The 16,235-nt window shown below is 40.6% G+C and overlaps 1 protein-coding gene across 3 annotated transcripts; it reads right to left on the bottom strand.

Moving 5' to 3' along the window:
* Window positions 1-3,164: 3,164 nt before the first annotated feature.
* SLITRK3 (SLIT and NTRK like family member 3) lies at window positions 3,165-15,494 on the bottom strand. 3 transcript variants are annotated; one of them, XM_046001406.1, is made up of 2 exons: window positions 15,355-15,494; window positions 3,165-9,711 (listed from the first exon to the last, which is right to left on the bottom strand). In XM_046001406.1, exon 2 carries the CDS (start codon window positions 9,691-9,693, stop codon window positions 6,751-6,753), a length of 2,943 nt encoding a protein of 980 aa, XP_045857362.1. In that variant the 5' UTR covers window positions 9,694-9,711; window positions 15,355-15,494; the 3' UTR covers window positions 3,165-6,750. The 3 variants fall into 3 exon arrangements, with proteins under 3 accessions (XP_045857362.1, XP_045857363.1, XP_045857365.1); XM_046001407.1 differs by lacking the exon at window positions 15,355-15,494 and adding an exon at window positions 14,339-14,865; XM_046001409.1 differs by lacking the exon at window positions 15,355-15,494 and adding an exon at window positions 11,361-11,389.
* Window positions 15,495-16,235: the final 741 nt, after the last annotated feature.

Below are 16,235 nucleotides of genomic sequence, written 5' to 3'. Positions count from 1 at the left end.
TGTGAAAGTCTTGTTTAAATATCCTCCATCAAGCCTTTATCAGATGGTCTTCAGAAAAGGAGAATGTTTTCATTTTTTCCCTTCCTCTTTCATTATCCTTGTTGAGGAAGGTTTTCTGAGGACAACATGAGTGACTCACGGGTCTAATTATTCCACAGATTACTTAAACCTGTTAGCCTTTTCTGTGCTCACCCCCCTTCTATTGCCAGCTAGACAAGTAAAACATCTGATGAACTGTTCATTAAAAACAGAGGAACAGATTTCACTTTTGAACCCAAATTAGGTGAAGAAGAGCGCAAGTAGGGAGAAAAAATCCCAATTCAATTTAATACGTATAAAATGTCCAATTTAGATAGACTTTAAGGGTTTCTTTTTTTTTTTTTCCAATTACAGTATATGGTTAATAGTTTACATGTTGACAGATTTTTTTTTTTTTGGTTATAAAGTTATTTACCACAGAACAACAACAACAAAAAGACATTTTGATATAAATCATTTTACCAGAATTCTTTGGGGAAAAAAGAAGCCTTAGAATTTCTGAATAGTCAGAAAGTTTGTACTGTAAATAAGAAAAAAACACTGAAAATGTGTGGGTTTCAGTAATAGGAAATGGTCTTAATACAAATATTTTACATTTGTATCTTAATTTCAGTTAAACTGGTATTTTGGAAGCCATGGCAAAGAGAGTACGTTGAAAAGAAGGAAAATTAAGGTTTTGAGATTTTAAAGATAGGTTCCATATTTTTAAAGCATTTGCTGATTCTTTCCTGATTTCTAGAAGTGCTTCTAGTTTTACTGTTAGGTTCTGACTTTTTCACTAGGCTCATAAATGATTTCACAATGAAGAGAGATATGTTGAATTATTTTCTCAGCCTAGGTACAAAGATAAGTGAATTGGACATTTTGTCATTGGGTGCAAGGACTCTCATCCATCCCTGATCTTGCCTTGGCACCTAATTTGAGCTCAATAAATGTGCCCTTAGTCACAAGAATATCTTGGTACTGAGTCAGAAACAGAAGTAGAAGCAGAGCTGTCATGAACAGTGAAAGGAATAGGGCCAGGAAGAAGAGAACTTCTTTCTCTTCCTGCACACAATCAGATGACATTTTTGTTTCAGCATCTTTCAGGGCTAACTTTTCCTCCCCGAACTTAGGAAAGTTATGCTCTTCTTTTAAATGCTACCAAAAACGATTATATATTCTTCCATCATCCTATAAGCCTAAAAATGTGTCAATAGTACACAAGCCCTATATTCATATAGAATACAGTATAGGTAATGTGATACCTGTCATCATCAAGAGAACAACCTGCTAATTATTACAATTGAATTAAAATAAATTATTCAGTTTATTTTTACTGGTGATCCTATTTTTTCATGAATATTATTTGGTTTTGGTACAATTAAATACACTGCAAACTATCAGTTCACTGTACTAATAAACAAGTAGATGGACTGAATATACTGAATATTCTGAGTATACTGAATGTGAAACAGTTAATTATGTATGCTGGTCGTTTTTGTCACTAGGTGGTAATGAGGAAAGCCTCCTTTTTACTAATGTTCATCTCTGTTTTAATGTTTAAACATATCGTAGAGGTTGGGTCAACATTAATTTATTATAATGCCTTCTTAGAGCAAATATTATCAGAATTGAAGATTCTACCCAAACTATTCCCTCTTCACAACCGATAACTCCTGGTATGTACCTGCTTTCCTGATACGAGAAATCATTGCCTTCAATTTAGGTTTCATAAAAGTATACTAGAAATGGTTATCTTTTTTTATTATTATTACTTTTATACATTTTCAATAAAGGAAGATATATAAAAGAAATAAATAGGATGATGAATGTCTTAAACAGGACCTTTACTTCTCTTACATTTACTTTTAAGATTTCACTTTTCTATACACCTAGATGAATTACAAAGATCCTGTCAAATTAATAAGGCTACTGAAATTATTTTCATCTATAAAATTGATTCTAGAGATAGAAAAATGAAAAAGGAACACTTTTAATGTGACTTGTGTTGCACATTTATAGGAAATCAGTTTTTTTTTTTATGGTTGAAGACTTAAATCACAGTTTGAAATTCATCTCCTATGACTTAAATAATAAAAGGAAACAAATTGAAAGATAAAAGAACTTTTAAATTCAGAAATATTAATTACAGTGTTACTTTTTACATGTGAATATTTCCAAAGTGAAGATTCATATAATTTCATCCATCTTCACTTGGCCATGGCTAGACAGAAGCAAGGAAAATAAATGCATAAAACTGAAATTGTTATACATGTGAGAAAAAGTGCATAATTTACATGGAAATATAATTCAGCATATATAAACTATATACATGTATATACAGTGTATATACATATATAATAGTTCTACACACACACACATATACACATGATTGCCCAATTACACATGTGTTATTGCTCCTATTACTTTTAAAAGGCATATAGATATTAAACCAGACTCTTATCGGGTAAAATTAGTGATAGTTATTTATAATCTGTTCACTTGAATTTTTAGTTGAGGATTTGAGCTAAGTATAAATTATAATTTTCTATGTTCAGATTAAACTAGCTCAACTCACTTAATTCAAGATGGAGTATTTTTTATTATCATTTCTTTTCATATTGTCTTGACTTGTTATAGTCCTATGTCTCATATTTTGTAAAGCATTTCATTAACGTTTCTTTTGTCATAGCCATTTTACAACATTAATTGGCTCAGACAACATAATTGCACAAGGATAGGACAGTATGAACAATGGATCTACACTAAATGAATCAAAATAATAAGTTGCAATAGTTAAAGAAATTCCTTATGTTCTTTATGTTCTACAATTGCATTACCAAATTTCATAGTGCTAGACACAGATATTCTTCTCAGATATCAAGGCTTTAAAACTAACATTCCTAGTTGAGGGGAAAAAATAATTTTAAGCTCAGTCATTAAACTTTACTTAAAATCTCTCTCTGAACTTTTTCATCCATACATATACATATATATATACACATACATACACATATATGTATATGTGTATACATATATACATACATACATATACATAAGTTACATATATATGTATATGAATACCTATATATGTATTTAGGATTTTGTAGTTGGAGGAATAATGTAGCTTTTTAAATAAAAACATAAAAGCATCCACATAACTAATACTGTATATGATCAATAATACGTTAAAACTTACTGTGTCAAACTAATATTTCACTTATACCTATTTTCCACTCACCATCTTATAGCTAAAGGGATATTGCATTTTATTATTTTCAAATATTATTACTATAATTTGTAGTAAGTAGCAATGAATAATAACCAATTTCTGCCAGATCTGGGTCTGCTTCATTCAAATTGGCCATCACTATGTGGTGAATTAGCGATCTTTTTCTCAAAAATAATTTTTACCGCAACAAAAACATGGAACAAATCCTAATCATAGAAATTATAGTAATACCCTTGGTACTTTCTGAAAACATATCTGGTATCATAAATTAAAGCTAACTTGAGTAATTCTAATGCACAGCTAAAATAAGTAGCCTAGCCAAAGGGATAGAAAACTCCATGGAAGCAAAAATTTATCTCCTTGCATACAAAATTCCATTCTCATATAAATTTATTTTCACTAAATAAAATTTATTCCTTATTCAAGAGTAAAATTACTACCTATATTTAAGACAAGACAGTCTTACTTTCTGTATTTAGTAAATAAAATATAAACATAATTATTGGGTTATATTGTAATTTGATATGTTTTATGGACACACATTGTTCAAATGTCAAAAGCACCAGGATCATTAGGGATTGTACTTTAACTTGATTTGTATAATATGCCATGTTATGAATGTGTGCATGGTTATTAAGGAGATGATGGTAACTGTCAGAAGTATCTAGCTTTGCATTTTGAATTTTTATTATGCACATGCTTTCTACTATTCACCAGAGTATTTTATTGAGGAGGAATGGGGACACGATAAATCCCTAGTTTAGAGGGACTCCATAGATCAGATTTTAAAACACCTAAAGGTGTTTAATAAAACACTGACTTTCTGTGCTTAAAAAAATAAGAGAGACTTCAAGTGAAGAAGGGATGGATGATTAGAAAGAATAAGGAAAGTGAGATAACTAGGCAAAAGCTAACTTATGGGAAATTAAAAAGAGAATAAACCAGAAAAGGAGAATGACACCTATTTAATTGTGGATCTGATCCTCTTGTGTAAGAAAAGCTACATTTCAATATTGTGTGTAGAGAAATAGTGAATTATGTTTTTCTTCATCTGAAGTAATTCCAATGTACTTCAAACAACAGAAGACAGAAAATTTAGGTACAATGTGCCAAGTGCAAGACGGCCCTGAAAAGTTGCATTTTTTTATTGATACATGTGTGTTTTTTATATTATGCATACTTATGGTGATACTCATTTATAATTAAGAGATATATAAATATGTTCTAGACATTCGTGGTTTTTTTTAAGTACAATGCCTTAATTTTTATATCAGTAACAGCTTTAGAAGCTGCAAGTTTTTTTATGAAAAAAAAAAGTGATGTAAGGCATTGGTGACTTGTGGTGAATTACATTCAACATATAACGATAATTTCTACTAAGGGCAGCTTGAGAAAACGAATAGAACACTGGCCTCACGGCACAATTCTGCAGCTACAGGGTCTGTCAATCTCTGGAGCTCTGCTGCCCTCTACTGGCGAAATGAGATAAGTGCCTGCTTTAAAGCTCCGGTTTCTTTTTATCAGTTTAGTTTCCTCCACAAACAAGACACTGGCACCTTAAAAATCCAATTTTCTTTGGTTTCGCTCACATGTAAATGGATTATAGCTTGGATTATTGTCAGATTTACTTTAAACATTATTTTAATATCATACAGAAAGAAAAACTCATTCAGCATCTTCTGTCTTAGTTCAAGCTGACTGGGGCCAGTTATAGTCAGATGGTTGGAAAAAAAACCAGTACCTAAATATAACAATGACAACTTGTATAGATAGCAGGATTCGGACAGTCAAATCAGCTCCAAGGCCTTGGAGTTTGATTGGTGTGTGTGTGCACGCGTGTGTAATTTTACTACGTTTTTAAAAAAGAATAGCAATTTCACTTTCTTTTTTCTTTATGTCATTTACTGTCTTAAGGTGCATGGGTCCTTGATTCCTTTATTACCTCCTCTATATAGTCTTGTACTTCTTAGCAACCTACTTCTTTATTTTCTCCCAATCACAAACTGCCTAGGAAAACTGGTGCATCGCTGGGTTTTTTAATTAGAAAGTCATAATCCAAGAGAAAAAGGTCAACTACATACATCAGATTTTTTTTTCAAGTCCCATTTGTATCCTGGTATGTGGTGGGGTGGTGGGTTATAAGATTTATCAACATCACAGTGCATCAAACTTGTTAATAAACTAGCTCTCTGTATAACAAGTAAAAGAAAGATTTTTTTTTTTTTAATGGGAGCACAAAAGGCATGGCATAGCTGGAGTTTAAGGTTCAAGCTTGGTATCCTCTATATAATGTATTATGTTTTTCAAAAACTTTTTATTAGGAAAGCTATACCAGACGCATAATCACTATACAATGATTAAACATTACCTTTACAATTTATAATCACTGAAATTACAGAATAAATATATGCACATTTCTTTTGAATCTTTGTGTGTGAGAGAGAAAACATTAAAAGTGCTTCCTACAAAGCTGTTAGTGATATATACCCAGTTGCTTTTTTATTTTTTAATATTATATATATATATATATATATAAGAAAGTGCAGATGTTCTCCAAAAAATCTTGGCATCAGGATGAAGTGTCACAAAGAGGATGCTCATCCCTAGGTGTGCCTCCAGCTGTTAAACCACCAGGCTTGCACTCAGTAGGATCCAACCTAGAATATGACTTTTCCCACGGTGGTAGGAGAGAGCTGTACACTAGGGGTGGAGGGAAGATGAAGCTATAAAGAGTAGAGGAATGGATCAAACCCAAAATAATTAGATTGGGTTGAAAAGGAATAGGGTACATGTGTTTGTGTGCGCGTGCACGCGCACATGGGTGTGTGTGTGTGTGTACCTACACCAGAAGGAAAAGGCTGCAGGTTTAGGGACCTAACTGTGTGCAGGGATTTGTGATTAGCGTGTAGGTATGTGTGTGACAGAAAAAAGAGTGGGTGACAACATTCGAGCAAGACCCGCCCCCTCCCTCCCCATCTTGCAGTTTCCAGGCATGCAGCAAACTGCATTGTTAATACATGTACAGAATCTGTGCCATGATGGGAAGAGGAAAGAAAGCCACAAATATCAATTTGTTTTCCCCCCTCCCTGCCAAACAAAACTACAAATAAAAAAGAATATATACTGAAAATAAAAAGACACATTGAGTTTTACTTAATTAGGATCAATACAACGATCCCCAATATACCTTATACATGGCACAGTCAAAGTCTCAAGTTTCAGTATAAAAAAATAATGATAACATTTGCTGGCAAAAGTCTGCGAAGGCACTTCATTGATTAATGATCTGAGTATGGCCCTTCCTCCAAATCACATCTGAGAGGGGAGAGCATACATCTGTATTTTCTAGTTATCATGCGGTTTCAGTTCTGTTCAGGGCAGGGAAGTTTGTGAGAGTGGAGTTATTGGGACAAGTGTAAAGGGAGCAAGGGATATATTTCTTTTATTTTCCTTTTCTTTTGGAAAAAAAAAAGCACTAATTTATTTTTCTTTTACTGTTAGAACCTATATGTTGTCTTCTCCAGGACTTCGAGGTAATCCGGCTTGGTTTGAAGTTTGGCCCTTAACTCGAGGTAATCACTTTTTTGGGTTTGGTGGTCTGTGAAGCCCTTTCCAGCTGAGAAGAGAAGGGTTTCTTTGAGCCTGGCATCTTGCTGTAAGTCTGGGTATTGCATGCCAGGAGGGTGGACGTGCAGTTCCTTTAATTTGGGCACTGTGCCATAGAGACAATCCACGAATCCCACTGTGCAGGGGGCTGGTTGTGGCCTCTCTCGGTCTAGTAGCATACTGCCACCACCACAGCCTCCCCCAGGAGGAAACAGCACCACCCCACCATTCTTCTCATGGTGGCGGAACCCAGCCAAGTCTCCCCCAGTTCCTGCTACTACCCCTGAAACCCCACCAACCGCTGGATGGTGAGGGTGAGGGTGATGGTGATTCACCGTCACTATGGTGTTGAGCTGGGAGCTGGACACTGCCAGGGCCCACTCCTTTTCTTTCTCCAGCAAGGTCCGGTAGTTGCTGTGGTTCTCCTTGGGTGTCTCAGCAAACTGCTCACTTCCTAGGAGAACCTCACCTATTCCTGGTGGTTGTGTCCCAGAACCCCCTCGTTCTGCATTCCCTGCCTCCTGGACTGATGAAACAGCTGCCTCCTCCTCCTCTCGAGGCTTATAGATGGGGTTGTTGCACATCTGGGTAACTGGGTGGGGGATGTACTCATATACGTGACCCACAGGAGGAGCCTTCTCTGGGGAGGAAAGAGTGGGTCTGCCCCCACCTCCACTTCCACCTCCGCCACCTCCACCATCCTCAAAAAGCCGGTGGCATTGCATCTGGATGCCAGTAAGGTCCACACCTTCTTGCCTCTTGCTTCTAAAGGGCAGCTTCTTCCGGCGCCGTCGGAGCACATAGGCAAAGAGGCCTGCAGCAACAAAGACTGCAGAAAAAAAAAGAACCAGCAGGCTGAGAATCAACACAGAAAGTGGCACGGGGCCCCCAGGGGGCGAGAACTCATAAGGTGATGCACTCGTTGGCCCCCCAGCAAGGTGAGAATCTCCAGACTGGGCTGGGGATGCTCCAGCTGGTGGGATGTGCAGCATCTCTGGGCAGAGAACTTCCAGCTCAATCGTGCGTACATCACGATGGGTGAGGTTCTCAGGGCTCCTGCAAAGCACATCACCCACTACACTGACTGAGCTGATGGTTTCAATCCACTGTTTGAAGGGGACCAGGTCACAGGTACAGTCCCAAGGATTCTCATTGAGGTCTATCTGGACAATGGCATTCAAGTGTTCTAGGACACCAGCCACAGGAAGGTAGAGGAAGTAGTTCTTCCTCAGGTTAAGCCGGGCCAGGGATGTGCCTGCAAACGCGTCTGTTGGCAGGGTCCTCAGCAAGTTATTGTTGAGGAATAGCAGCTTCAAGTTGGGCATGAGGCTGAAGGCTGCAGGCTGGATTTCTCGGATGACATTGAACTCAAAGTACAAGTAATGCAAACTCTGTAGGCCTCGGAACATGCCCGGTGTCAGCTTCTCAATATCGTTGCCATTGAGAAAGAGGCTCTTTAGGTTGGGCAGGTTGATGAAGGCTCCATCCTGGACATAAGAAATACGATTGTTCCCCAGATGCAAGAGATCCAGGGAGGAGAAATTCCAAAAATCAGAACGGTATATTTTCTGAATCAGATTGCTACTCAGGTAAAGTTTCTTGGCATTCAGTGGCCTTGGAAGAAGTTCAGAAATGTTATTAAATCCTCGCTCTTTGCAGTTGACAGTCAAGCCAAGGTCGTTGATGTGTAAATTACAAGTACACCCAGTAGGACATATAATGGGAATGGGTGGTCTGGTCTGGTAAGGAGCAATAGGAGGTTGATTTGGACCGGGGTATAAAGCTTGGGATGTGGAAGGTGGCCTTGGTGTTCGGGGCTGTTTGGTGGGCTTAGGCTGTTTATTTGAGGACTTATATTCAACAGAAGAAGCAGTAAAATGGACAGAAGACAACATTGAGGAAGGCTTAGTTGGCCATGCGTTCTCCTTGCTTGATGACAAGTGGGGAATCCCCAAACTAGCCTCCACCTCAGAGTCGGACAACAGGGGACAGAGTTCCGTCTTCCTGATTTCTCGCAGGTCCTTTCCATGGAAGTGGAACGGGGTCTCACAGGTAATGTCTCCCACCAGGGCGGTGTAAGGAATGCGCTCCAGCCAGCTCTTCAATTGCACTATCTCACATGTACAGTTCCAGGGATTTTCTTCCAGCTGGAGCTCCATCAGGCTTCTGCCAATGTGGTCTAACATTCCTCGGTAGAAAAGAACCTTTAACCTGTTTCCACGTAGGTCCAAATGGGTTAAGGAGACAGCCTTAAATAAATTGGTTGGAAGCATGGGGATGAGATTATCATTTAAAATCAGAACCCTCAATTTACTTAGGTTCCGAAATGCCCCATTCTCAATACGTTTAATGACATTGTAATCTGCCTGCAGATATTCCAGACTTTCCAAGCCAAGGAAGGTGTCATTTCTGAAGATGTCTAGTTTGTTTTCATGTAGATATAACCTCTTTAAAATCTTAAGACCATTGAAAGCTCCTGATTGAATGTCCTGCAATGCATTGTTCCCAAGGTTAATGGACACAGCGTTGTTCAAATGAAGAAAACTGTTGGTGTACAATTTCCTCATTGAATTCCTTTGCAGATACAGTTTAAAAGGTCTTGACCAGAACTCAGTAATCTGACTAATATTTGTAAATCCTTTGCTGTCACAATGTATATGAAAGAGGCTTTCTTTAACTTCACAGTAGCACGGATCAAAACAGGGCTCATCTATTTCCTCTGAGTCCTCTATCAGGGGAATCGGGGTAGTCCATCCTAGAGCAATTGTGCTTAGAAGAATTATCCACAACATCCTCCCTCTGTGAAGCATCTCAGCTATGGAAGGTTTCATCATTCGTAGTTGCTTACAAAACTGCAACAGAAATAAAGATGCAGATTTTTAGCCTTTACTCATATGCACTATTCTAATTTACTCCTACATTTGGAGCTTTTTATGAGTGAAACAAAGTTTAGCAGTTGTTAAACTGACACTCAAAATGATCTGTCAATATGCTTAATATGTCTTGTATTTGAACTTGGGTGACTGAAACATTGTGCCATGCAATGACATTTTTCTGAACCAAGACATACTTGGTAAAGGGCATATCACATATCATACTGACACAAGCAACCTTCATTGCATCTTACAGCAATCAAAGGACTGGTATACAGTGATGCCTTTTCGATATAGGCATATTCAGTAGTAATGGCAGTAATTTGGCCATTTCACCTGTTCGTCTGCTAAAACTTACATTGATATCAGAGGAGCCCATTACAGATCTGGTTGGAATTCTGATGGGAAATATTCTTTAACTATAGGTTTCTACTCATAAAAAGACATAGCATACCACAAAGTTATTAGATTAGAGTGTGATGAAGTCTGAACCCATTGCTCTATATCACATGAGATATGAGATGCTTGGTATCTAAGGAAAACTTAAGATTTTGCTTAAGAGATGATCACAGTATACTTAATTATAGTGTATGCTCAGTATCACACTATACCCCCAACCTCTTTTTCCCAAGCTCAGATTTTTAACATCTCCTTTAATTAAATAATTTCTACATAGGTGTATCATTTGGCTATTTAAACCCTTTAGGAAAGATTAGGCTTTCTAAAGAAGGAGCCCATGCAGTTGTCAGAGTTAAAGGTAATGATAGCTTAAGGATGCTGAACCTGGGAGTGTCTGTATCAAAACACTTGCAGAGCTTAGTTTGGAATGTGTATCTGTGCCTTCAAGATCAACTGAGGAACCCTGTAAAAAGCTGGAATAGCAGGTGGCTGGTTAGAAGACAGTTGGGTAGTTAAAGGCAAGAAAAGGGTGGAAACCTTGATTCTTACCTGCTGATAAATAATCTATCACTTGACTTACATTTCAAAGAAAGACATCATTCTTTTCTAATCAGAAGAAACAAATACTGTGCACTATTCTAATAATACAGAACCTTCTTCTATGGCTCTCTTTCCTTGTTTTATATCATCAGCATATGAAAATGCATACATAAGTAAATTATATTAATGCAGTTTTATTAGATTGCCCTTTCTAAGTCACTGAAATATTAATCAAAGTTGAATAATTATTTTTAATCAATAAAAATAAACCAGAATTTTTAGCGTATGCTTTCTCTCCACACGTAAGATACATACATTAAGGAAATATTTTACCAACCCTTTGAAAACAAAATGATATAATTTATAAGGAAAGTGAAAAGAATAAATCTTCACATTCAACTTGCATATAATGTACACAGCTGTAAGGATAGGAAGACCCATGAGAATGCAAAGAGAAATCCGCCTCAGGCATGCAATACTCAATTTTTAGAAACAATTAAATGAAAAAAAAAAAAGAGAGAGACAGAAGGCAGATGAAGCTACATTGCAGTATCAGTTAGTCTTCCCTGTCTCCCTTATAAAATATTAAAATCTACTTAAGTTCTTTCTTCACCATTTTTTAAATGTTTTTCTTGTTTCTGAGGTCCCTGAAATTTAGGTAAGAAAGGCACCAGATGTCTTTGACTTACCTATTTTGCAGGAGATTTTTTTTTTAAGTATTGAACATTGAAAGAAAGAAAAAAAAGCTTTAGTTTAAGGATTCTCTCCCTCTCCCTCCCTTCCTTTTGCTGAAGCTGAAGCAAAGGGGGATAGAGGGGGTGGGTGGGGGAGACGAAGAGAAAAAATAAAAGCAGCAAGCTTGAGACGTGCTGGGAATGCAATGGGCCTTTCAATGGGCTTCTTTAGGATGCAGAACTGCCGCTTGGCACACTCAATAGAGGAGGGAGGAGAAGGGGCTGCAGCAGGCTTCCAGCTTCGCTGCCGCTGCCGCCGCCGCTGCTGTGGCTGCTCTCTCTGGGTACCAGCAGCACATCATTGGGCACTGGGCGGGAGGGAGGCAAAGAGGAAGCCAGGCTCAATCCCAGTGCAGAATCTCGGACTTCTCTTGTGCTGGCTTTTTTTTTTTTTTTTTTTTTTTAATGTGTGCTGTAACCCTGGATCCGGCTTTCCACGTCACGAAAATGAGCTCCAAGAAGGGAACGCGCTTAGCTTGGGGTCGGGAGCGAGCACTAGGAAGCCCTGACTGTACAGTGTGTGTGTGTGTGTGTGTGTGTGTGTGTGTGTTTAAGGGATGAGAAAAGAAGTGGAGGGGTCCAAATAACAAACTGTCAAAATAAGAAACAGGGAAGCAGAGGCCAACCTAAGGAAAGCATTCCTTTGGTGGGGAAGGTAGAGGAGGGAGGACTGTGGACATTTTTTTTTCTTTTGATTATAATTATTTATAACTCTCAAGGAAATCATCGCCCGTTTTGCTTCTCTAGTTTCCAAAGCTCCTCTCCCTAGTGCAGACTGGTTGTAAAGTAAGATTATTCTTCAGAATTATCCTTTTCATAGCATAGACACTCCTCTTCAAAGACGGGGATAAAGGGTAATTCAGATCCCCGAAGGAGAAGAGCTGGATCTAGCTGATTCTGCTTAGGTGTCCCGAATAAAAGCTCAGGCAGCCTGAGTGACTTGGACTGAGTTTCTCCTGCATTTTGCTTCGATCTCTTTGCACCAGGATCTCTTTCCTTTTGTTGTGCTGCAGCTCAAAGCCTTTGATTTCCCCTGGATTCAACAGCCATGTGTTTGCTTCCACCTTTTTAAAAACAGAGACAGGCCAACGCAGACCACTTGGTAACAATGGCACATTTCACTTTCTTCTACTGGAAAGACCTCATGGGGATAGGGGGCAGCATTTCAGGGTTTTTTTTTTTTTTTTTTTTTTTTTTTGGTCCAAATATTTCTCCGTGATATTTGGGGGAAAAGGAAGATAGGGAGTGGTGAGGGCGGGGGTGATTGAACGAAGACGTTGCGGTGAAGCGGGGTCACCAGATCACAGTTCACCGGAACCCTCTAAGAAGGCTTGACTGTAGAACTGACGATGCTACAGTGCTACCTACAAGGAGGAAAGGCAGCTTAGCGGGCAAGCTGGAGAGAGGCAAGTGTGTAGCAAACGAGTCTAGTTAGGGGGGACCGTATGGCATAGATTGCCCTTCGCCTCCCCTTCCCCGCCCGCCACTCCACACCAATCCTGTAACCAACTACTGGGGAAGGGAGGGAGTTTCTGGTCGCTAAGAACTGGACTGAACCTCAACTGCCCAAGGACTCAAAGTTAGCAGGTAGAGATGGCTTTCCCTTAAAGCACTTTTTACAAAATCAAATTTTAAAGAAACAACAACAACAACAACTTATCAGTTTTGTACCAGAATGGTACATTATATATACAATATATATGTCACTTAATGCAACATAAATGTTCCGTAAGAGTCAGTCATAGAAGATTTGCATCATATTTTGCATTTAAAATGACAGCACAAGTGTCCTCCGCTCCAAGTAGCTAAGATTAGAAACACAATCACAGACTTAGTAAGCAGGAAGGCAAGCTTCTCTAACACTCTACACCCTTAATGTTCCAGACCCACCCTATTTCTCAGGTCGCAACTGAGCCGATCATCACCGACAGCCTGAACTCAGAACCTGAACAATCCCATCTCCTTCACCAATTGCCAAGCTACCCCCTCCCCCACCACACACACCACCTTTGGTACCCAACGTGCAAAGGCGGTGACTGTTTCACGGATCATATTGGAACCCATGATGCGATGGAATTGATGGGTAACCGGGAAGCTTCTCTGAGCTTCCCGGTGACGGTAAATGACCATCCCTGCAATCGTCCTCTGTTCTCTTCTTAATTACATCCCCTCAAGTTCTTGATTTGGTCCATGTCGTAAAGGCTATCTCACTCCTTTCTTTTCATTTATCTCAGTATAGAGTGTCTAAGTGATAGGAAGAGCTCCAAAAGTTAGGGGATGGAGGGCCCTGAAGCCCCGGTTTCGCCCGCTTCCTGCTGGGAGCGCCCGGCATCATTTGTCCACGGGGAGGACAAGAAGCCCTTTCTCCCCACAGTGCCCCCTTCCTCTCTCCCCCACCCCTTTGCCCGATCTCCGAGCCCACTAATCTCTCCATATCTAGGATTAAATATTCCAATATGGAAGCAAAGCGATCACCCCCAGAACAAATAATTAAAATGCTGCATCATTCATTTTCTGAAGAGGTTTGAGCCTTCCACAGATCCTAATCTGCTGTCTCCAGGCGAAACGCACAATGGGTATGTTTAGAAATGGAAAATGATTAAAACCTCAAGCGGTTTTCCTTCTTTTACAGCACGAGTGAGCGACCCACTGGGGGAGGGGCCCTTCGCTCCGACACTTGGCCTGTTTGTTGGAGTTACTTACAATTTCCTCCCCTAGAAAAGGGGTCCAAGGGTACGTTAGTCTCCAGTACCATTCCTTCTACCATTGTCCTTAACAACTAAATGAACCGTTCGATAATTCAACAAACGCCTAGCACCTGTGAACGTACAGAAGCCATCGCTGCCAAACTCTATACGCTCTACAATGCACATCCTACCAGCGAGAAATACTGGTTTCAATTAGGCAAAGTAGGAAAGGATGGCGGCGAGTACCTATCGGTGCAGAGCGCTCTAGATCTCCGAGATTTGCTCCGAGGGGCTGCCCAGCGGGAGGTGCAAACTCTCTGGGAGGCTGAATTGTATCCAACATGCCGTAGCCTTGCAGTTTCTCTTCTTCATGCCACCAACTTTCAGTAAGGCCACCAAATCACGCTTGTAATCCTTTTAAGTGTTTCCACCTTTGAGACTTGAAGGGAAATGGTCGCTGCATACCAATGGGAAAGCCGGTCGCTCACCTAGCTTGACGCTGCCAGTGACAGAGAGCTCAGGACCACAGTTCTATATACCTTCAATGGTAGGCAGGCAGAGGTGTCCTAGGACTGGGTTCTTGGACTTAAAATCTCGGTGCTCTGTGGAGCTTCGCTGTCCTGAGAGTCCTGGCTCCGTCTCTGGGTTTTTGTTTTTTGGTTTTTGTTTTGTTTTTTTTCTTTCTCTTCCTTGCTTCCTGAAAGGTTGTCACTAAGTGCAATCCCTGCCCAAGGCCTCCTTCGATCAGAAGAGATGGGACTAGCCCTTACCATCTCCGGGTTTCTTTGCTCTTGACCCTTTAGGTAGATGGGAATGGGGGTGGGTGGTGTGTAGATGAGAGAAGGGGGTGGGGAGGGGAGGGAAGGAGGCAGGAAGGGGGCGACTAGATCCCAGATCCCAGCATTGGCCAGACGGTGAAGCAGGGGGGGAGGGGGCGGGGGAGGCGGGGGTAGAGAGAAAAAAAGAGGATACAAATACAACAGTATGGCTGTACACACCAAATTCGACTTGGATTTGGGAGATCTCAGGCAAAGCACGAAGGTGAAGAGATCCTGTTGGCAGAGAGTGAGCTCCCTGACAGCTCACCATTCAAGCACCCTCACTTCTCCAGCGCGAGAGGATGGGGGATGGGGAGGGGGACCGCGGAACGTTTCAGGCCAAGGAGACGCTCGCGGCGGCGGCATCTTTTAAGACTGACCTGCTTTAAAAGTGCCACTTTAATGGCCTAGGAAATAACTGAAATAGGATTACACGTTACTTACCAACGTCTGCACCCAAACTGGGAGGTCCAGATCGGGTTTTAGGAGGCAGTATACGAAACGCCGGGCAGGAACCCTAATGCAAATCCATCAGCTGCTGCCCCCAAATCGCGCACGCAGGCAGCGGCGCTCGGGAGCCCCCAGATCAGCCCATCGCCGGAGCCTCCGCCAGCTTGTGCCCCCTCCCCCCACCCCGCACCCCCGGCCCCTCCTCCGCGCCAACTGTGTAAATCAGCCGCCGCAGTCCTCTCGCCGCGCATCGCAGGCAAATCCCTGTTTAGGAAGCAAGGAAGCAAGTGATCTCTCTCTCTCTCGCTCTTTCTTTCTCTCTTTCTCTCGCATTCTTTCTCTCTCCTCTCATTCTCTCTCATCTCGTTCTCTCGCTCATCTCATCCCCGCCCCCCCGCCCCCACTTCGGTCACAATCTGGCAGCTCTACAAAGAGAAGCCCTGTAAAATTGAGTGGCAGGAAGTCAGCGTTCTATATCTGTGGATTGACTTTAACTTTTATTTGCAAATGAGAGGTGGCCTTTTGGAAAATTACAGGCCAGGCCCGAGGGGTTTGGGCGGGGTCATCAAATTAAGAGCATCTGAGCTATATTGATGGTTGGTATCCCTAAACGCCTCCTAGAAGCTGTTTCCAAGTGATTTACAGTGCCCCCCCCCAACCCCGCTTCATGATACATAGGTGACATTTTGAAAGTACACAGATTTCCTCATTTGTTTACACTCTCCAAGGGGGAGGAAAATAAAACTAGAGTGAGGAGAGGTGTGAGGGGCATTTGCTGGAGAGATGTTGGGTACCATTTCGTGACAAATTAAATGAGGACACTTGAGCAATTATTGCACCTATGTGAAAGAATTATTACAACATTATATACCTAC

This window comes from Meles meles, chromosome 4, assembly GCF_922984935.1.
Source record: "Meles meles chromosome 4, mMelMel3.1 paternal haplotype, whole genome shotgun sequence".
In the NCBI taxonomy this organism is placed as follows: Eukaryota; Metazoa; Chordata; class Mammalia; order Carnivora; family Mustelidae; genus Meles; species Meles meles.
This window is presented reverse-complemented; position numbering and strand designations above follow the sequence as displayed.